Source organism: Hoplias malabaricus, chromosome X2 (genome assembly GCF_029633855.1).
Source record: "Hoplias malabaricus isolate fHopMal1 chromosome X2, fHopMal1.hap1, whole genome shotgun sequence".
Lineage (NCBI taxonomy): Eukaryota > Metazoa > Chordata > Actinopteri > Characiformes > Erythrinidae > Hoplias > Hoplias malabaricus.
In genome coordinates this window covers 39674653-39696292 of record NC_089819.1, presented here as the reverse complement: position 1 = coordinate 39696292, position 21640 = coordinate 39674653, and the positions used below count along the sequence as shown (strand labels likewise).

General features: G+C 36.9%; 1 protein-coding gene across 2 annotated transcripts; it reads left to right on the top strand.

Moving 5' to 3' along the window:
• The first annotated feature begins 247 nt into the window (after nucleotides 1–247).
• Nucleotides 248–21283, top strand: LOC136677240 (ethanolamine-phosphate cytidylyltransferase-like). Of its 2 annotated transcripts, XM_066654713.1 has the most exons (13): nucleotides 248–440; nucleotides 2905–2993; nucleotides 7424–7585; nucleotides 10334–10400; nucleotides 10563–10647; nucleotides 11448–11489; nucleotides 11862–12000; nucleotides 12338–12420; nucleotides 14779–14856; nucleotides 15425–15490; nucleotides 16045–16110; nucleotides 16830–16918; nucleotides 17418–21283. In XM_066654713.1, exons 1-13 carry the CDS (start codon nucleotides 358–360, stop codon nucleotides 17524–17526), a joined length of 1158 nt encoding a protein of 385 aa, XP_066510810.1. In that variant the 5' UTR covers nucleotides 248–357; the 3' UTR covers nucleotides 17527–21283. The 2 variants fall into 2 exon arrangements, with proteins under 2 accessions (XP_066510810.1, XP_066510811.1); XM_066654714.1 differs by lacking the exon at nucleotides 2905–2993 and having other exon boundaries at nucleotides 304–440.
• The last annotated feature ends 357 nt before the right edge of the window (nucleotides 21284–21640 follow it).

The following is a 21640-nucleotide window of genomic DNA, read 5'->3' as shown; positions in this document are numbered from 1 at the left end:
GGACGCAATATATTTCTAGGGCACAACAGGCAGGGTGACGATTGTAGAGTGCAGGATGTAGGGAACAGGACGCGGAGTGCAGTAATATGTAGATATTACTAGCTAGTGTGCCATTCCGATAACAGCCACAGTGTAGGGTACAGGGTGTAGGGCTCTAGGAACTCTAAATGGAGCACATTTTCGACATTTTCCACCAATGACAACACCAAAGGTGACGTCACGACGCTGTTTCAGTAGGCGGCGTAAGGAGGCGCGTGGGCTCGGCGATTACAGAGAGTCGTCTGCTGGTCGGCGAACACATACTTTAGCTTTATTTTAGACGACAAACCACTTTTAAATATTTTTAATCTTCCAAAAATGATCAAGAACGGACATCACTCGCAGAGCGAGCGTGCGGCGGAGAAGAGGAAGCGCATGGTGCGAGTTTGGTGTGACGGATGGTAAGAAATGCTTTTAAGCCGGGAGGGATTTAAGTTCTCTCGTGTTCCTATCTAATGATCAAGAGTAAAATGAAGGCTCATAAAGGTGAAACGAAAACCCTTGTCTTTTAAAGCTCATATTTGTCCAACATTGCTAAGCTAACGCTGCTAAGCTAACTTGACAGATAAGCTGAAGTCGGAGAGGTCTCTCTCTCTCTCTCCCTCTCTCTTTCTTTCTTTCTTTCTTTGCCCCGCATTCATTCTATTTTCATTACTAAAGAAACGCGCGCGCACACACACATGCTTTACATCTATACCATCTCTGTAACATGAATGGCTTCAAAAATATGTTTTACACACTATTTCCCAGGCATCAGAACAGTCCATAACAATTTCAAATAACTAGTTTTTATAAGGCGTTATTAGATCAGTTCCTTTCATCCCCACTGTTGATTATTCTCAGTTGGTACATTAATTTCTCTAGTACAGATTTCACACCAAAGATACATTGTATTGTGTAGGAATTTAATTAGATTTGAAGCATAAACAACCAAACAGTGTAACATGACCTCTAGTTACCTTTCAGTGAGGATTAGTTGACTCCATCTGGGAATGGTCAGCACATACACTCTCAGATCAAGTTGTTAAGCATAAGTATGAATGAACAACATCCAACAGTGTTCTGTTCACTCTAAATATTTTAAAGATATTAAATTCACAGTGACAGTAAAACAAACAAACGTTTAAACACACATTATTGACAAACTTTACTAAGAATAAATACAGGTGCTTCATTTATAAAATATTAATTAGTGGAAAGCTGATAAGAACTAATGTTTCTTTTTAAGCAAATGAACAAAAATCTGCATGAAACATTCATAGGGGAGTATAAAGCCCCCAGGTATTGGTTTATGGAACAGAATTCCCTGCAGTCGTGGCACTCCATCCAAACCCCTTGGGGTGATTATGACTGTTTTCTTTGATAGATAACTAATAATCCAGCATCAGTACATAACATTATCACTTTTTTTACAGATCTAGTGTAAAGTCTTTCAGAAAGAGAAAAATCTGTTGCTACAGCAAAGAGGAACAATCTCTATGAGATTACTATCCTAAGGCAGTGTAGAGTGTATAAGTGCTATTTAAGATCTGTATGTAAATGTGAATAAATGCATTTATTGGAAGACACTCAAACTTAAAAGCATTATCTTTAAGAAATTTGAGTTTTTATAGTGAGAATATGATGCAAAAGAAAATAGATGAACATGTCCCTGACTGCAGAATTAAGCCCAGGTTTAGACGTAGAACATTTTTGGATCTGTGAACTCATGCATGCAACTCTATTAATAACTTGCATAGTGTACATTGTGTTCACTGAAGAGCAGATAAAGAGATTTTTGATTATGTTTTAGGTCTTTTCCCAGTACTGTGTGTATATATATATATATTCTGTGTTGATTTAATTTTTCCAAATCTCTCCTCGTGGCAGTCTGAATTATTTGAGGTTATCATCCAGTACCAAGTTTTACTGCTTAATAAACTGCTTTGGTTTAACAAATTATTGTGCTGTTGATTTAACAAATTCATGCATTAAAGGAGAATCTGAACAAAATATTGTTCTTCAAACTCACTCACACCTACTGCTTTATAGAAAAAAATCTTATCTTTCTTATATGCTTTATATTATTATTTTTTTGTATTTACTCTGATTATATGTAACTTTATACAATCGCCATACTTACTGAGAAAGCATTAGTTTAAATATATATAATTATCTTAGGTGCCTAAGACTTCTGCACAGTACTGTATATAAAATAGGACTGGGCTTCAAACAATAATAATAAAAAAAAAACTTTAATTTTAAGCCTGAAATCAAGGAGGGAATTTTTATTTTATTTATTTTTTACTTATGTACTTTTTTATGCTTTTGGTTGAAGTGAATGTGGTTACTGTCCAATTAACAACACGTATCTCTATTTTTTAGTTTACTCCATCATTTGAACACAAAATTACCCATATGTTCTACAGTTAGGAGGGAAAAACAGTTCAGACCGATAGGTTTTTGTCCTGGTGATCTTGTGCATGCTTCAAAACAGGATCAGCTTTCAATCCAAAAAACACTATCCCAGCTGGACATCACATTTCTTTACATGAAATTCTTAGAAAAGTTATGCACTAAACTCAAAAAAAATGAGGAAAATTATGCAAAAATAAATAAACAAACAAACCCTACAACTGAATTGGGACACACACACACAAAATGTGTCATGAAATAGCTAAGGTCTTTGTAAAGCGTTTTGTAGCTAAGGTCTTTGTAAACTGTTGGCTTAAAAAGACTCCTTATATATATAATTCATAAATATTCATAAAGCAGTGATGGCTACTGTCACAACAGATGTCCCTTTCCATACAAATCTTTTTTAAATACATTTTTTTTGTATAATATCTCAATTTATTAACATCTTAATACTTCACTTTCACCCAGTTACGATATGGTTCACTATGGTCACTCTAATCAACTGCGGCAAGCGAAGGCAATGGGGGATCACCTCGTAGTGGGAGTTCACACAGATGGTAAGAACAGTCTCATATTAATGCACGTTATTTAAAAATAAGTAATGCCCTATAGAAGTATTTCCATTATATACGACCTTACATCACAAAATGTTGGGGCACATGTTGAATTACATTTAAAAAGTGGGAAAAAAACTAATTTGCAAATAATTTGCAAAAAAAGTGACCACTATTTCATTGAAAATATTCCAGCAGCACATCATTTGGTGTCTTGCCTAATTTATATTTGTGTTTAAAAATTAACATTGTATTCCAATTTATATGCTTGCAAAAAGAGTTGGGCCAGCAAAGAATATCAAAAACATTTTTATAATGCTACCATTCCTTTTTATAACAGCTAAATCATGTTTAGGGAATGAAGACCCCAAGCGATGCAGTGTTTTTCTGTTCAACTTTGTCCCATTCTTCCTGAGATTTACAAAAGTATGCAGTATTCTTTGTCATGTTTTATGTTTCAAAATGTACCACACATTCTCTATTAGGGACAGATTGGGACCATAAGTAGGCCATTCCAGCGCCGGCACCCACTTCTTCCATAGCCCTCCTTTTGTATTGCATGCAGAATGTTTTTTGCCACTTTTGAAAAATGCATGGGTGTTCCTTGCGTTTGTTGCGACAATACTTCTATGTATTTTATCTGCATTAATTTTGCCACTGAAGTGTATGTTACCTTTACCACCAACACAACCACATACCAGCATAGATCCTCGCTTTGGACTTGTTTGGACTTTGAATCACTGATATGCTTCGAAACACTGAACCGAGTGTTTTTATAATCCATGAACTCAGGCCTGGTAGTCGAGCCCAGAGCTCAAACTAAGCCTTGGGAGCAGTGCAGCATTTAGCTATTTTGCTGCACACAGCTGGAACAAACTGCCAAAATTTGTTAGATGAGCCCCAATTTATAAATCCAGGTTAAAAACATTTCTCTTTCCATGTGTTTTTGACTGAGTTTTGGAACTTGCACTCTTTTTATCATGATATTTTAATAGTTCATTGATTTTTATGTTAACATACAATAATTATTGTATAAATTTCCAGTCCCCAGTCTTATTAACCTTTTATTATGGATGCACATTAACTGCAGTATGCAACATATTGTTCTTATTTAGTCAACTTCTTATTTTTATTGTTCTTTTGATTATTCTGCCAATTTTTTTTTTGTTCTATTGTTGCATTTGATTTAATTTTGTATAACACTTTGAATTATCATAGTTCATGATATATATATTTTCTTTGCCTTGCCTTGTTGCTGACTACAGCCTGGATGGTTCTTTCCTCTTTTGTTCAAAGCACACTGTATCCATCTTTTAAAGTGGCTTGGAATATTGATTTGTTTCATGTTTCCCCCATGAGATTGTTCATCCCAGAGTCCAGACACGTTGACAGAACTTCAGGACAAAGTTAACTAATGGCTTCCTTTTGGCACAGTAAAATTTATGTGCCATGTGTATTGATGGAGTGCTGTCTGAGGATTCAGAGATCAGAGAGACTTTGTGTCCTTTAAAGGAATACAATGTAAGAATTGTATTTTTTTTTTGTCTCCTTAGCACCCCCTACCTGCTGCTGAGTGTAATTCACATTTACAGCACTGTTGTGAAATCAAGTCTCAAACACACCTCTCTTCCTCGCTTGCTCGCTCACTTAAACACGACTGGCTCTCTCCCTATCTCTCTTACAGACAAACACACATACCTCTCTCTCTGTCACTCTATTTTTCTCTCACTCACCGAGTGATCTCCCTGGATCACCAACTTAACGTGGTGGAGGGGTTTACGTGCCTGCGTGAGCCTAGGAGCTATGTTGTCGGAGGCAATAGCCCCTGGTAGGGTCTGCCAAGGCAAATTGGTCCGAGGTGATGGGTCAGACAAAGAGTGATCCATAAGACCCCAATGAGAGGTATAATAAGTACACAGCTTCCCTTGCCCGGAGTAGGGTTACTGGGGTCCCACCCTGGAGCCAGGCCTGGGGGAGGGGCTCATTGGAGAGCGTCTGGTGGCCGGAATTTCACTCATGGGATCCGGCTGGGCTCAGACCGAAGGAGCAACATGGGTCCACTTTCCCATGGGCCCACCACAGGTGGGAGAGGTAGTAATCCGGGTCTGTTGCATTGTGGATTGGGTGGCAGCTGAGGTCGGGGGCCCTGGCGTTCTGATCCTCAGTTACTGAAACTGGTTCTTGGAAAATGGAACGTAAACTCTCTGGTGGGAAAATGAACCTGAGCTGGTGCGCGAGGTTGAGAGGTACTAGCTAGATATAGTTGGGCTCACCTCGACCAGGGTGAGAGGCATAAGGCAGGAGTCGACTTGCTCATAGCCGAGCCTACGTTGAGGTTTTCTCCAGTGGACAAGAGGGTTTCCCTGGGCCTTCGGGTTGGGGAAAGGGCTCTGACGGTTGTTTGTGCACAACCAGTCTACATGTGTTATGTGGATCTGGAGAAGGCATTCGACCATGCCCATCGGGATTTCCTGTGGGGGGTGCTCTCGGAGTATGGGGTTCTGGGCTCTTTGCTGCGAGCTGTCCAGTCCCTATATAAACAGAGCAGGAGTCTAGTTAGTATGGCTGGCAGTAAGTCTGACTGGACTCCGTCAGAGCTCCCAGTTGTCACCGGTTCTGTTCATAATTTTTAATGGACAGAATTTCTCGGCATAGCCAAGTGGTAGAAGGTGTTCGGTTCGGTGGTCTCAGGATTCCATGCCTGCTTTTTGCGGATGGTGTGGTCTTGTTGGTTTTATTGAGCTGGGACCTCCAGCTCTTGCTGGACGAGTGTGAAGCAGTAGGGATGAGAATCAGCACCTTCAAGTCTGAGTCCATGGTACTCAGTAGGAAAAGGGTGGAATGCTCTCTCCAGGTTGGAAGGTGGATAATGGATGGATGGATCACAGAGTTATATTTATAAAATTAGCCAAAAGCTCTGAGCTCCAGCAGATATTGAGCTGGGAGGAATGTGTATAATTGAATAAAATGATGAGGATTACATGATAAAACCCATATATTGCTCATAATACACACTTGACCATATTATTACAACAATAAAGTGTAACTTTGGTGTTACACTAGCTGTAATAACCACAGCAACTGACAGTAAATCATTTATTACCAGAATTGATGTCCAATGCTAAAAACAAAAAAGTGAGCTAATCTGTCTAACGTTAACAGCTGCAAACCCTGGCTCACTGCTCAGTAATTCTCAAAAACCAACTTGTGTCCTCATGTCTGTTTCAGCTCACTCTACTGTGTAAATTCAATCCAGTATTAACTCTTGGCCGCTCATTCTTTCTCTCTCTCGTTTTCTCTTCCTTGTTCTCTCTGCCATATAACCAGCAGAGGACACGACGTAGCCACCACAAAGGCTTTATTCTCCCTATTACAGCTCTGTGGAACATTATAATTATTTAGAAGCTGAAATTATAAGGTAGAAATACCACATATTTCTACCTTATAATTTCTCTAGGTACATTAAATCTTTTGATTATGTTATGCAGATGGTGAAATATTCCTTTTTTTTAATTGATTTTTTTTTTATTTTATTTTTAGCAATTCAAAAAAATTATTTTGTATTAATTGGCTAAGTTGCAATCTTCTGCCCATTTTGCTTCTAAGGGTGTTTTCACACCTATAGCTCGTTTGCTCTGGTTCAATTCATGAGATTGTATAGTTGGAGTGTTTTCCCCTATGTTTAGTTGTTTTTTCACACAGTGATAAAGTGCACCAAAATATGTCACAACAAACCATGTGAGAACATTCTCTTCGCTTATTGGTCAGACCTGTATGGGGCAGGAGCAAGATAGGAGGTTCTTCCTTTATGAAATGTGTTGTGGAGTCGTCCATAATGCAAAGCACACCTGGCTACGGGAGCCGTTTAACTCAAACTTGAGTTCATGTGATATTTGGGTAGGATCAATGATGGATCACATTCTCACCACAAACAAACTGCTTCATAATTCGTTTGGCACCATACTGTTCTCAAGGGTCTCAGGTGCGGTTGTTTTGGTCCACATCCGAGTGCAATTACTGCATTCACACCTGACCAGAAAAATGCGAAATAACTTGTTTTCAGACTCTGCAAAAAGTCAGAGTGAATGTAAAAATTAGTGCTTTCTATTTTTGTAAATGTACATCCTCAATACTGTTTTTTTTTCTGATTTACTTTTGAAGCATTATAATAATTTACCATGATTTCATAATACATTATACGTAAACATTAATTTGGTTTGAGGAATAAAAAAGACCACACGCACTAGAAATATAAACAAAGTATTTAAACCCTGAATACAATGACGAGATGACGTGTTCATTAATTTATCATTAATGAAGAGTAATTTATCAATAATTTTATTGTGATAACTTAGAGTGATATTGTATATATGGTATTATTTTTCTTTTGCTGACTTTTATATTTCTTCTAACACACGTATTCTCTCGCTCAGGAGAGATATCGAAGCACAAAGGTCCGCCTGTATTTACTCAGGAGGAGCGCTATAAGATGGTACGGGCGATCAAATGGGTGGACGAGGTTGTCGAGGGAGCTCCCTACGTTACCACCTTGGAGACACTTGATAAAAACAACTGTGACTTCTGTGTACATGGAGGTGAGAGACAAATACAAACGTAATTTCAAATATTGGTGTGCTATTTAAAGACGGCTCCATTTAAAACACGCACTCTAACTGGTCAGCCACTCTTCTAACACAAGCAGATTATGGCTTTGTGTTATCATGTTGAAATAAACAATGACATCATCTAGATGGCAGCATGCTGCTTAAAATATGTAAATGTAAATAAGTGATAATGGTGCCTTTACTGATGTGCATGTTAACCTTACCAAGTGCACTACTACACCCTCCCATACCAAGAAAGACCTTCTCTTTTGAAATTTACAGTATGCTGGTGGGGTGGCAGGGGTTTACATTGTGGTTATACAGCTCATGTGGTTATAGAGTCACTGTATACCCACACTTCTTTCAGAAACTGCAATACTTCTTGGAGAAAATAATTGCCGTTTAAATGCTTTGGTATTTATATTGTTATTTATTTTGTTTGCTTTGAAACAACACAAAAATCTGAGAAAAATTAAAATCTGAGAAGAGGAACAAAGCAAATGTCACCGATTCCTGGGGTCCATTATCTTGAAAGTTAACAGAGGCTTGTTCTCAACAGTGCCTGAAACCTGTGACACATGCATATAATCATATACAGTCTACCCACCAGAGGCAATAGGCCCATCCTCCTTTTTCAAATATGACCCTTAACAAACCAAATAGCATCTGTCCAGTTGCTGACGGTTTTTGAGGTAGCCTTACGAAGCTTGGCTGTAGACCATTTCAGGAGGAGTCATGTAAAACATATGTATAGTCTTACAATATGTCCAAAAAGTACTGTAGCCATATGTTCTCAACAGAATATTGGGCTCGTAATATTGCTGTCAAATAGCCTTTATAGATGCTGTTGACCCTGCCGTAAGAATCGTATTTTGCATTAGCTTCAAACTAAAACCATAGTCATCACCTAATAAAAGTGATGGACATAATCGCAATCTGATATTTAACTGTTCAGAAATAAACTCAGTTACAAAGATCCAGAACCTAGCTACAACTGTACATTCCCAGAAAAAAATAAAAAACAAAATACGAATCAATGAATGATCACTACACATCTATTACATTTTTTATCGGCACTGAATTTCATCTGAAAAGCACAAAGAGAAGTCATGTAAAACGTATGTATAGACTTGGAATTGGCCGATGACCTACATTTTATGATGACATGAACACATTATTCCAGACTGCATCCCAATTCACACTGATACCCAAGTATGAGAGTTCTTTTTCCCAAGCAGCTACAGTCCCCAGGGCATGATCTTTAGCTTATAGCAATTTGCTGTAACGTAATGACACAAAACCCTTAGTCGATCTGCATACAGTGAGAAGTTCGTCTAATGGATGGTGAAGGAAGATCAATGAAAGAAGAACAAAAAATAATAATATAAATCCCTGGATGTGGGAAATAAAATTTTGGAATAGCATGGACAATATCAAGGATACAAGCCCATCTCTAGACCTATTTATCTTCCAGTGTCCACTGTGTGCAGCATCATTAGGAATTTTATAACCCATAGTACTGTGGCTGACCTTGGCCTTGGAGAGAATACAACATGTAATGGACATATTTAGAAATGGATTGTTCAAGTAGTGGCCAGTGTACCGCAATCAACTTCAAGACAAATTCAAGCTGATCTGCAGACACAAGTCTCAACATCAGCTTGCACCATCACTGAAATAAATGGGAAATGAAATAGGACATTATGTTAGGAGAACCGGGTAGAACCAACTGCAGATGCAGGGACATAATAAATCCATATTGGAATTTGCTAGAACGTATCTGAGGAATGTGTACTGTAATGCTAGAAGAAATCCTACAGACAAATGAGGAGAGCCTTTTGGTAAAGCACATAATTTTTTCCTTTCATAACAAACAAAATGAAACCTTCAAAGAAAAGGACTTTTTTTACAGTCAGACAAGGTGGAGGTTGACAGATGTTTTGGGTTTTCTTTGTTGATTCTTGCACTGGATGCCTTTGCTCTGTGCAAGGTATCATCAAATTTGAACACTACCAGAGAATTTTGGAGTACGACATAAGGCAGAATGTAATAAAGCTGACACTAAAAGAGGTCATGGATTTTGCAGCAGAACAATGGCCCAAAAGTTCACTTGAGGAGACACAGAATATTATTTTATCATAAAGAAATAGAAATTCAGTTAATATTTCCTACCAAATGTTTAGTTTAGGGTACCAGTATTTTTTGTTGTTCTAAGGAAAACAATAAAAGCAAAGCATTTGTAATTACAACAGTGTTGTGGGAGAAGTTGGTTATTTTCTGTTAGAATTGCAGGGGTGTCCATATTTCTTGTAATCATCACAGAACTGTTGTAGGTTTTACTGCAATTGTGTCTGATGCATTGAAAGGCAGTACCATACAGATTTGTGTAAATTATCTGAATTTCTGAATTCTGAATGCCTGAAACTCCTCCAAATATTGGGGTACATTTTCTAAAACTGCTGATATAGATACTGACACAATATTTTTGGGAATGTTGTGTTGTGAGCCTTGAAAAATCTAGGCCTTTCCTTTTTTTTTTTGTTTTGGAAATTCAGAGAATACAATGACCACACAGATAAGTGTACATACGTGTACAAAAGTGTACAACAGCATATACTGAGTTTCAATTAACATATAATGTAATAGCTGAGATTTCTAGAAAAAAATATATATATTTAATATCCATTAGTATTGATATACATTTAATATCATCACTTCTACAATTGGGTGTTTTGTCAGATGACATCACGTTAACAGTGGACGGGAAGGACACGTATGAAGAGGTGAAGCGCATGGGACGATACAGGTGAGACACACGTATGCACAAATTGCACACAATATGTTCACACCTGCACATATTCACACAACCAAACATATCACACAGGGTCACACCTGCAGCACGTTGTGTGTGTGTGTGTGTGTGTGTGTGTGTGTGTGTGTGTGTGTGTTTATGATTCTGGCTCTGCAGGGAGTGTAAACGCACTCAGGGTGTGTCTACAACAGACCTCGTGGGTCGTATGCTGCTGATGACGAAAGCTCATCACACCAACATGGTGAGTAACACTATATAGCCAAAGGTGTGTGCAAAGCTGTTCATTCATATTTTCTTCTTAAATGAAGGTTGTTATTTGGGAATTTGATCTTCTTTGCTTCATTAATTGTGTCTAATCTGGAAAGGCTTTACATTAGATAATAGGACATTTCCCTGAGAATTCGATTGCAAGCATGAAAGCACAAGTGAGATTGGGTACAAAAGATGAATGATTACTTTGCCATCTGTTATTGGGCATGGTGACCCTAAGTTAATGTGCAGGTGCTTCCACAGGCCCTTTTATGTGTCCACAATGGGGGAAAACTGATGGACATGGCTTGTAGACGTGTAATTTTGAGCAGTAATTCTGTTATGACGAGGGTGTTTCATGTTTAATTAGGAGCATTAGGTATTGAAGCTATTGCTTATCCTGTCTTCACCAATAATATAATTACATCTCAAGTACTATACATGTCAGTCCCTCCATATAATATGAGTCATGTTTTGGCCATTGGTTTCAGTGTGAGAGTGATTCTCAGAGCCATAGTGAATATCAGAATTTCTGATTGTTTACCCACTCTCACACACAAAACAATATTATTTGTTTCAATTGATTTCTGGGTCAATGCTAGACAGACCAAGCCTCTCCTTCATCATCATCTAACAGGATGGTCTCGAGGTCATTTTGTACATTTTTGACAGGAACATGTAAAAGTGTACTAAATATTGTCATGTTTGACCTATCCTAAACCTAACTGTAAATCTTGTTTTAATTATAATTTTTTTTCTTCTTCACAAAATCTGCCTCACTCTCTTTCTCAGGATAACTCAGATTACCAGCAGCATGCAGATAACTTCGGGAAGGTGAGTTTGTAGCGGAATGGTAAAGGATAAACAGGATGCTTTATGTAATAACTTAAATATGATGTACAAAATGGACCTGTAATTAGGAGTGACAGATATTGACTCTCCTTATAACACTGATATCAAGCAATGTTACCAAATAATGGAACTTATGAGGCAGAAGTCTAGTTTCTGGCTCTAAATGGTAACCTTAAATAGTGTCACCTTCATTGTGTGTAAACATATTTTTTTTAAATGATAGCCACTAGAGGTCACTCCATCCTATGAATGTTTGTGTGACTGTGTGCGTATGTAATTGTTTAATTGACAGAACCTCTCTGTCTGTACCATGCTACAAATCATTAGCTGTGTGTGTTTTTTCCTTTTCCTCAGGGTCCTCAAGGCCACAGTCCATGGACCGGTGTTTCTCAGTTTCTCCAGACATCTCAGAAGATCATCCAGTTCGCCTCAGGAAAAGAGCCTCAACCTGGAGACACCATTATTTATGTTGCTGGAGCTTTCGACCTCTTTCGTATCCTACTCTTCATTTTAAAAAAAATGAATGACTCTATCAGGGTTTTTAAATTAGCATTATTCGTTCATTCATTTATTGTCTGTAACCACTTATCCAGTCATGGTGGTGAAGTATAGATTAATTTACCTATGCTTCCTGAGGTGCTACCTGTGTGTTTTAAAAAAGAACATCTGGACTTTTTTTTATATATCACAGCACTTTTATGTGGGTTAAATGGGGGGAAATATGATATATATACTGTATTGACTAAACACTAATGTAAATCACTATGAACTTTGTGTGCTTTAGTGTATTGCAGCAGTGTTGTGTGTTTTATCCTTAATTGTTTTGGTAGATATTGGTCATGTGGACTTTCTGGAAACAGTTTTTAAACAAGCTGAGAATCCGTATGTTATCGTGGGACTGCATTTTGACCAGGTGTGAAAACACATACATACATACAAACATACACCCACCTTATGCGTCATATTATCTTTAAAATTGGATTCACTTTCTGGTGGATAAAAATGTCATACGTAAATTTTTATTTATCTAGGTAAAACATGCTTTTTAAATCCAAATGTGTCCTAGAGAAAATGCTTGTAGTATAATATTCAAAAAGTTTTTTCCTTAATATTGAAAAATCAAAAACAAGCAAGACATGACCCAAAATCTAAATATTATAATAAAAACATATTTTTGCTATAAATAAAAAGCCATGTAAAGAAATTCTAAGGAATAGAATACTGTTATATTCCCATCTAAAAGTACTAAAAAATGTATAAACCCAATAACAGTATTCTTACCTGAAAAAGTGAGAGTTTGTTATTTTAATGCATATTTCAGCATAAAAATAATGTAACCTACCTTCTGAACCCCCCTAATGATCTAATGAAACCTCTAATACATCACTAGGCTCTGTAGAACAAGTGAATTATGGGAGGAAGTTGTGGCGGATTCATTTGGATTAAAAAAAAGTTAACATGTTAAAGTTTCCAGATAAATTACCTGCGTTAACATTGACACCGCTAAAATATATACATCTTCTGTCTACATTTGTGCTGCAAAAACTGCAGCAAAAAATGACATGACTCAAATGCAAGGACAGAGACGTATGGAGGGCTTGCCACAAAGAATCATGGGTGGGGTTTGGGTTGTCACGAGGACTCACCTCCTGTCTCTGGCTTCAGTTTTCCTATACTGTGCAAGTGCACATAAGATAGCAGCTTCCATTTCAGTCTCCAATACCTCACAGTTGGTGTTAACATTGACATATTCTCTATTCTTATACACAGTCACTGTGTGGGTCCCTATATATGGAGCATAAAATTGGCTCATTTGGGAACTACAAAGCATTTGATCCTTCATCTCATGTGGGTTGCACATTGTAGGATAAATTGTAGAAAAGTAAATACACTATTTTGACACAATATTTGACAACCATAATCGTATTGGTTGTATTAATAAGTGACTGAATATTTATTTACACAGAAATTTTGATTTATATATTTATATACAAGTCAAGATTTATAAAAACGAGCAACAAAAACTTGGCCCAAACATACACAGATGTCCAGACTCTCGGTTAGCTGTGAGGCTCTGCGGGGGCACATGTGTTTTAACTTAAACAGACCTAAGTGACATTACTGTTCATTCCTCTCTGAGACTCTGGACATTTTTGCTCATATTTCACCCTCACTATGTGTCTCACCCAGATACAACAACTTCCCTGCATCATTTACAGCCTGTATATGACTGAGCACTGTTTGAAAGGTTACAGAGATGCCTGCAGCTGGAAAAAGTACCAGTTTCTTGACAAGAGTGTTGCCCAATCTCAGATGCCTTCAAGCTATTTATATAGTGTGCGATAGAAGTTTTTGACTTATGTTGTAAGATGTTGTACTATATTATCAATAAGCTGTGTCTGAGTCCTAAATGGCTTCTCTTTTTGGAGACATTGTATATTGTTAGAATCTAGGAATTATTTTATGACCTATGTAGTAGGGGTGTGCCATTACGTATCGTTCACGACAGTGTTTGTCATATCACCAAGAATAATGTTATCACCAAAATGCCCTGCAATACTTTGATATTATTTTAGTTCCACATCGCCCACACCTACTATGTAGTGCAAAAGGGAGCTATGTAAGACTTGGCCAGTGTTATTGGGGAGTTGTTGTGTGCTGTGGCCTGTATTTTATTTGTGCTCACTTCCACACTGTTAGCTTTGTCACTAATTCTTAGCTGAATATGCCATTCCATGTTTTATAACATTGTTTAAAAATGTATCAGGTCCTGCCCCGCACCCCCCACCCTTTAATAAAGCCTTCAGAAAGGCAGCTTGGATCCAGTTTTTTAATATCTCCTTTGAATAGGACAGATGTCCTCCAGTACAACTGAAAATATGCCACATTAAATTAAATTTTCAAATTTTATTCAGAAGGGTGGCACGTTGGCGCCACAGGTAGTGCTGCTGTCACACAACAGTGCTGTGTATTTAAACCCCTGCCTTGTGTGACCGTCTGTTAGGAGTTTGTTGTGTTCTCCCAATGTATGCATGGGTTTCCTCTGTGTTCTGGCTTCCTCCGGCAGTCCACAAACACATTTTGGTAGGTAGACTGACTACACAAATGTGTCCCTAGGCGTGAGCGAATGTGTGGGTGTGCCCTGTCCAGGGTATGTTCCTGTCATGCACCCAATGATTCTGGGTAGTCTCCAAACCCAACTCCAAACCCTGAACAGAATGAAGTGGTTATTGAAAGTGAGTGAATGAGTGACCATATCTGTTTGTTACAGGAAGTCAACCGCTACAAAGGGAAAAACTACCCAATCATGAACATCCATGAGAGAACACTGAGTGTACTGGCATGCCGGGTAGGAGAGGAACCTGCACACACATCCACACAGCATACTTTTGACAAATATACCTTTATCAAGTAATTTAATTTTGCACTCTCAAAATCGAAATCGGGCGGGACGGTGGCACAACAGGTAGTGTGGCTGTCACACAGCTCCAAGGTCCTGCAAGTGAGAAGTTTGGCGAGCTCTTCCTGTGTATGCGTGGGTTTCCCCTGGGTGCTCGGTTTTCCCCTCGGTTCAAAAACACACATTTATAGGTGGATTGGCAACTCAAGTGTTCATATATGTGTGTGTGTGTGTGTGTGTGTGTGTGTGTGTTGCCTGGCGATGGACTGGCGCCCTCTTCAGGGTACGTTCACACCTTGAGGTGTTCAGTGATTCTGGGTAGGGTCCAGACCCACCGCAACCCTAAACTGAATAAGTGATTACAAGCAATGAATGAATCTAAACTTAGACACTAAGGAAACTTGTACACTATTCTTAGTATCATAAATGTATACACATACCTACATAACATCATAAAAAATTTAATTATTTTTTTTTTTTTTTACATGAGATTAAATTATTTCTCTCTCTCTCTCAGTATGTCTCTGAAGTGGTGATTGGAGCCCCCTATACTGTAGAGAAAGATCTTCTAGATCATTTTAAGGTAGGGTCAAGTTCTTACAAAATCCTGTTCCAGTAACTTTCATTAAACCATTAAGAAGTATTTTTATGGACTGCTTAACGAGCTGGCCATTTTAGCCTGACTGATTAACCTGACTCACCCACAGAAATGAGCAGGTAGAAAGCCTCTATTATCCCAGTTCCAGTGTATTTTGCCAACTTTAACATTATATTTGCCATGCGGCTGTAATCAAAAAGCACATTTTATAAAATTCAGAAGATGTTGCCTCACCATTTGCTAGCTCTCCAAACTGTTCTGTGTGCTGGAATCCAGTCTAATATGTTTACAAAATTCCGGTGTCAATTTAAAAAGCAAAATTGCTCTGTCAGACATACTGGACTTCCTCTCTGCTCATGATGGAGAAAGAGCAGAGAGACCTCCAAACACTGAAAATCATGAAAAGAGATGAGGATATTGCTTTATTTCTGCTTTTTTTATATTGTTTTCCTTTACTTGTAATATTATATTCCTGAAAACAAAATAATGTAAGCATTTTTTTGACGTTATAGTGGTTTTAACCCTTTGTCTTTCTGCAGGTGGACCTGGTTTGTCATGGTCAGACAGAGGTTTTCCCAGATAAAGACGGAGTTGACCCTTATGCTGTGAGTGTGATTTGATGTATAACCACAACACACACATGCATTGTGTGGCTCTAACTGTTTACTTTATTTTAAATACTAAAAAGTCACTCATAAATTCTAGGGACTACAATATACTAGTACTACTAATATAATGTTGATGGAACTGTGATGCTCTGGTCAATATTCTGCTGCATCCAATGTCCAGTTGTTTATGCAGCAGTTAGTTTGACACATCATTAAGCTAAATATGATTGTAGAGCAGGTTGCACTCTTTTTGAAGACTGTGTTCTCTAATAACATTGGCATATTTTAGCAGTTAATGAAGATTCACACACTTCTGAGTATTGGAGAATGATTTGAAAAGCTTTGGGCATGACAAAGTTTGAGGACTTTTTCTTAATACTCCAGATCTCAGTCAGTCCAGAGTGGAGTAAAGAGTTGGAACTTCAAGTAGAAGAAGCATCATCTTGAAAGTAGTAGAACACATAAAGGAGCTACTGATAACCTCATGGTTCCAGAAATGACTTGGGACATTAAGAGCTCTTACCAACATCATATTATATTGCCATAATATTTTGTTTTTTTAAATATGTTCATGAGAACAACAACCTAGAGTTAAGTACAATGTTTCATTGTTTCTATTGACAGTCATGAACACAGTGATGTCTTTCATAATGTCTGAGGTTTTGCAGTGTTATTGTTCTTTATTGGCTGTTTGTGGTTATCAATGCTATACACAGGAGCCAAAGAAGAGAGGGATATTGCGTATTATCGACAGTGGAAACAGTCTCACCACCGACGACATTGTCCAGAGAATAATAGAAAACAGGTTTGTGTGTGTGTTTCATATTAATAAAGTTTTTGTACCATGTTTGCTACACTTTGTACCATCGTTAATGTGCAACAGTATTTCCCTAGGGTTTACATACACTGAATTGTTGTAATTATTAGTTATTTAGTTATAATTAGTTTAGTTTAGATATTATGTATATAATTTGTGTTTTGAGTCATTATTTGTTGGTTTTAATACCAAATTTGACAAAAATTTTAATACAAAACATTTTTGTTACATTTTTATATCCTTTTCTACACCCCTTTTGTAATATATAAAATAGAATTTTTACATATATCTACATATATTCATTTTATACTTTTAGCATTATGTAGTGTTGCAGATGATTTTGTCCCCGTGTTGTGTGGGCAAATGTAGAATTTAGAGTCGTCCTCGAGGATTCTTGTGTATAAAAATTAGAGTGGTTTTAAAAGCAAGGAATCAAACTGCACATGAGGGATGTCATTGTTTCCTGTTCTTCATCTATGTATCCCAGGCTGCAGTTTGAGGCCAGGAATCAGAAAAAAGAAGCAAAAGAGATGTCCGTGATCGAGGCACTGAGGCGCAGAGAGGAAGAAGGGAAGAGTCAAGCAGCCACACAGTAACAAACAAAAACAAACACAACAAAATACATGATTGAAGAAATGCCAAGGGCTCGCCAGGAATTTACTGCTTCTCCTCTTACTGCTTCTCTTTTGCCTCTTCTCTTTCCTCTTATAGCCTTCTTTGCTATCCACACACTGGGTCAAAAACTGTGGATACTGTTGTAGCACTTTCTAATGCAATGGACTTTAATGATACCCAATGATGTTTTAGTTCATTTTGATTAAAAAAGCAGAATTTCAAAAAGGACATTAGTGTGGACATTGTAAAAGAAATTTACAGTTAACAATACCAACACACATAGATCCACATTAGAATAAAGGGAAGTAGTGCTTGTAAAAAACAATAATGATGAAAACAATAATGCAATATATTGTTGTTAGTCATTTTGAGGCAGCCAAATTTTGACAGGAAACTTCCAAAACCTAGTTTGATTAGTCCACCCTTCATTGCTGCTGTTTCTTTGAGTTTATTCAAATGTAATATTGTGTTATCACAAGCAAAAACACATAATGTGAATATACATTATTGACATTTTTCCTGACTGTCCTAATATTTTGCACAGCATTGTATGTCCTCAGCAGCACGTCCAATTTAACTAACTAGCTAAATAAATAGATGCAGAATGTGGTCTCAGTAGAGTTTGAGCTTATTAAAATCAACAAAACATGTCACAGCAATATTTACTGCTGCAAAAACTCTGTTGGACCAGTTAAAATGGATAACTCAAGGTTAATTAGTTGGAATTTACTTGTTGGATAATGGTCTCTCTATCTCTCTCTCTCTCACAATCTTTCTCATTCTTTTTTGCTTTTAAACTTTGGATTTACAGTTTTCTGTCCATAACCCAAAACAATGTTTTAAATAGTCAGCAGACATGTTAGTTAGGTAGCTTGCTTGTGTATATATATTTTTTTGTTTTGCACTGGAGCTACAAAGCTAATGAAATGATGAAACAACTAAGGGACACTCATCCACTGTTTATTCTGAAACAAATTTAAATGAATGGGTATTATTCATGAGTTTATTCATCTTTGCTGAAGCAAGTCTTTACTGTGCTGGGAAGAATTTACACTAGATGTTGGAACATTGATGAAGTTGAATGATAAGTTTTGAATCACAGCTTACAGAGATATTGGATCGGGCAACATCACCCCAGATTCACTACTCCAGACCAGTACACAGATTCTGGCCATTAAACATGATTTCTGGCACATGAGCAACTGCTTCAGTGTGTCCTAGAACGTTAGCATGCAACACTGGACTTGTTTACATAATGGGCAATCCTTAAATTACACTCTTGGAGAAAACTGTTACTGTGGTGGTACCCTCAAGGGTACATATGCAGTACTTTTAATTTTGGAATAATCATACCATGTTCTATATTAATTGTAGATTTTTAAGTAGTGTCGGTTTCATGCACTTCATGTCATATTCAAGACTTATATTTTCTTATTATGTTTTGCAGTGTACTATAATGAAAGGTTACAAATATTCACCTCTCTTTCTGGAGAAGGGAATGCACCTTTCGGGAACACCATTGGACTTTAAAACCACTGTTGCACCTTTTAAATGTACATATAAACTGTTTGTACCTTTAGTGGCAATAATATACCAGTACAGTACCTTTTTTCTGACAGCATAGCTGAATATACTCCTTGTAAGGATTCATATATTTTAACATAAAAATGGCTATCTATTTTCTTGTTTGCTACATTTGTGATAGGTCCAGTGCAAAACTAAAGAAGCAAACTTAAGACACAAATTATGTCCCAAGTAATTGACTACACTGAGTCAATTTTATTATTTATATTTTTTATTAAATCATGACTTTCAATAATTACTTTGTTTAAAGTGGCTAGTACTATATTTTTTCTTAATCTAGTGCTTGTGGATGCTAGTGTTAGATAGATTTTTATCTGAAACATAGCAGGTTTTCTGTTAAATATTTCATTATCTATATTACAGAAGAATTTAAATGCAATATTTATTATTTCTTACATCCCGTATTTTTCCCAGCTTTCTTCCACTCTAATCAAAGACGTTTATTTTAAGAGGAATTACCTTATGTCCTCATATATCAGGGAAATGCATCATTGGTTTCATTGGAAATATTACACAATGCCATGTGTGCTGAATGACCAGAACATTTTGAACACCTAATATTTTATATAATTAAGGGGTTTTGGTTGAGAGTTTGTTATTTTGTACTACTGTAATAGCTTCTAATCCTTTGGGAAATAGTGACATGTACTGATGTTGGGAAAATTTCTTCTGGATCATAAAACATCCTTAAGGTATTAGATCAAGCTCGATCACTCTAGAGAACACAATTCTCTAGAATTGTTGGGGCAATGTATTCCCCTATGGTTGGTGCTTAATATTGAGCATGCTTACTATTTCATTTTATATTTTTCTTTAGAGATTTGACCAACAGTGTTCACAGTGGTTGTACATTAGCTGTAGAGTAGCTGAATTCACTTATTAAAAGAGGTGTTCACAAACTTCTGGACATTTAAGGCATAAAATCACTGGAAGGTCAAATCTTTGTCTCTGAAGCTCACCAGCTTAATTATGTTAATAATATGAATTTAACCTTTATATCTTTGTCATTTCCATTGTGAACGAGGCTAAATCTGAAGTAATCCCACATAGATTTAAACAGTTATTGGGAAAGTACATGTATTTGCAATAATGGCTTTGGTACTCTTTTTGCTCCCAAGATGCTGATGGTCAGTATCTAATGTGAAAATTCAGGCCAGTGAATGTAAAACACTATAAGAAAAAATATGTTTTAACTTAAAATAGTTATTGGGCTGCTGTAAATGTTTGAAATAACTGACAACATGAATGTGTCTTTCAATTAATCAGTTTATTACAAGATTTAAAGCAGCTCAAAACAACTTTTTAAATAGTGTAATATTTTCTGCTGTGTTTGTAATGAATTTGTTTGGTCAGTGTGGTTCTAAACGTCAATTTAGACAATGATGAAAACAATACACATGTTTATATGGATATCCAGGTAAAGGTTTCCACCCAGAAGTTAAACATGAACTCATTCCCTCGCTCAGCAATGACTCTCGATAGAAAGACATTACACATTAAAGCCAGTTGCCCAACTAAAAGAGGATATCCACCAAATTTTCAAGTTAAAATTGTATGTTTGAGATGTAAATACAGTGATGGGGAGATTTGGCGTGAAATGTTTGATTATAGAGTAACTCGATTTTCTTTACACTAGTAGTCAAAGGAACCAGATGTCACCATGTTTTTATATGCAATATAGATTATGGGAATATAGTATGAAATCTGGAAGAGTATGCTTCGTTTATATGCTATATTACATTTGAGAACTCCTTGCATGCAACTTTGCCATTTATTCCACATCAAAAAACTCTCAATCACTTTGTTTACATCTTAATGATATATTTATACTGATTTTATAGCTAATATAAAAGGGATTTCACTTACATCTAGGACCTTGGTTAGACCTGTAGTTAAATATCTGTTCCTGATAAAAAAAAAATCTGTTTTTAATAAATAACAAAGCAATAATGCATTCTACCATTTTTTAAATTGACTGATATAATTCGTTCATCGGTGTCTGAATTTGCAAATGGAAATGTGTATGGCAAACTTTGTGTTGGAGATGAAACGTCTATTATGCTTAATCTTGTGGTGGTCAATTTAAACCTGAATTTAAATGATTTACTTCTTATTGTCCCAATGTGTCAATCCCATAACTGCATCAATAAAACATCTGCCAAAATATTTTGGTGATTATGATTTTTTTTTTTTTTTTTTTGGCCCCGTGTGTGTGTGTGTTAATACTGCTGGTGTTTGATACATATGGCTGAGTTTTGAGGATTATCCAATATTTTCTCTCTCTCCACTTGTCCTCTACATTTTAAGTCGAGTCCACAGATGTACAACAGTCTGTAATTGCAGAACTACAGAGTACACGTATATGGGAAAAGCATCTGATGAAGCGGACAGTGTAGAAAAATCCAGGTAAGCAGAATGTTTTAAACGATTCCAAGTGACGTCATGTCCAGTACGAACCGGAAGCCCGCGGGGTGCTGATTTGGGCGATGGTGTGTTATTTCGTGAAACACT

Bases quoted from the DNA above. Each gene is read 5' to 3' on its own strand.
- LOC136677240 (XM_066654713.1), top strand. From the start codon at position 358: ATGATCAAGAACGGACATCACTCGCAGAGCGAGCGTGCGGCGGAGAAG. The intron at 11,490-11,861 runs GTGAGTTTGTAG...CCTTTTCCTCAG, and splicing joins ATGCAGATAACTTCGGGAAG to GGTCCTCAAGGCCACAGTCC. The intron at 14,857-15,424 runs GTAGGAGAGGAA...TCTCTCTCTCAG, and splicing joins TGAGTGTACTGGCATGCCGG to TATGTCTCTGAAGTGGTGAT.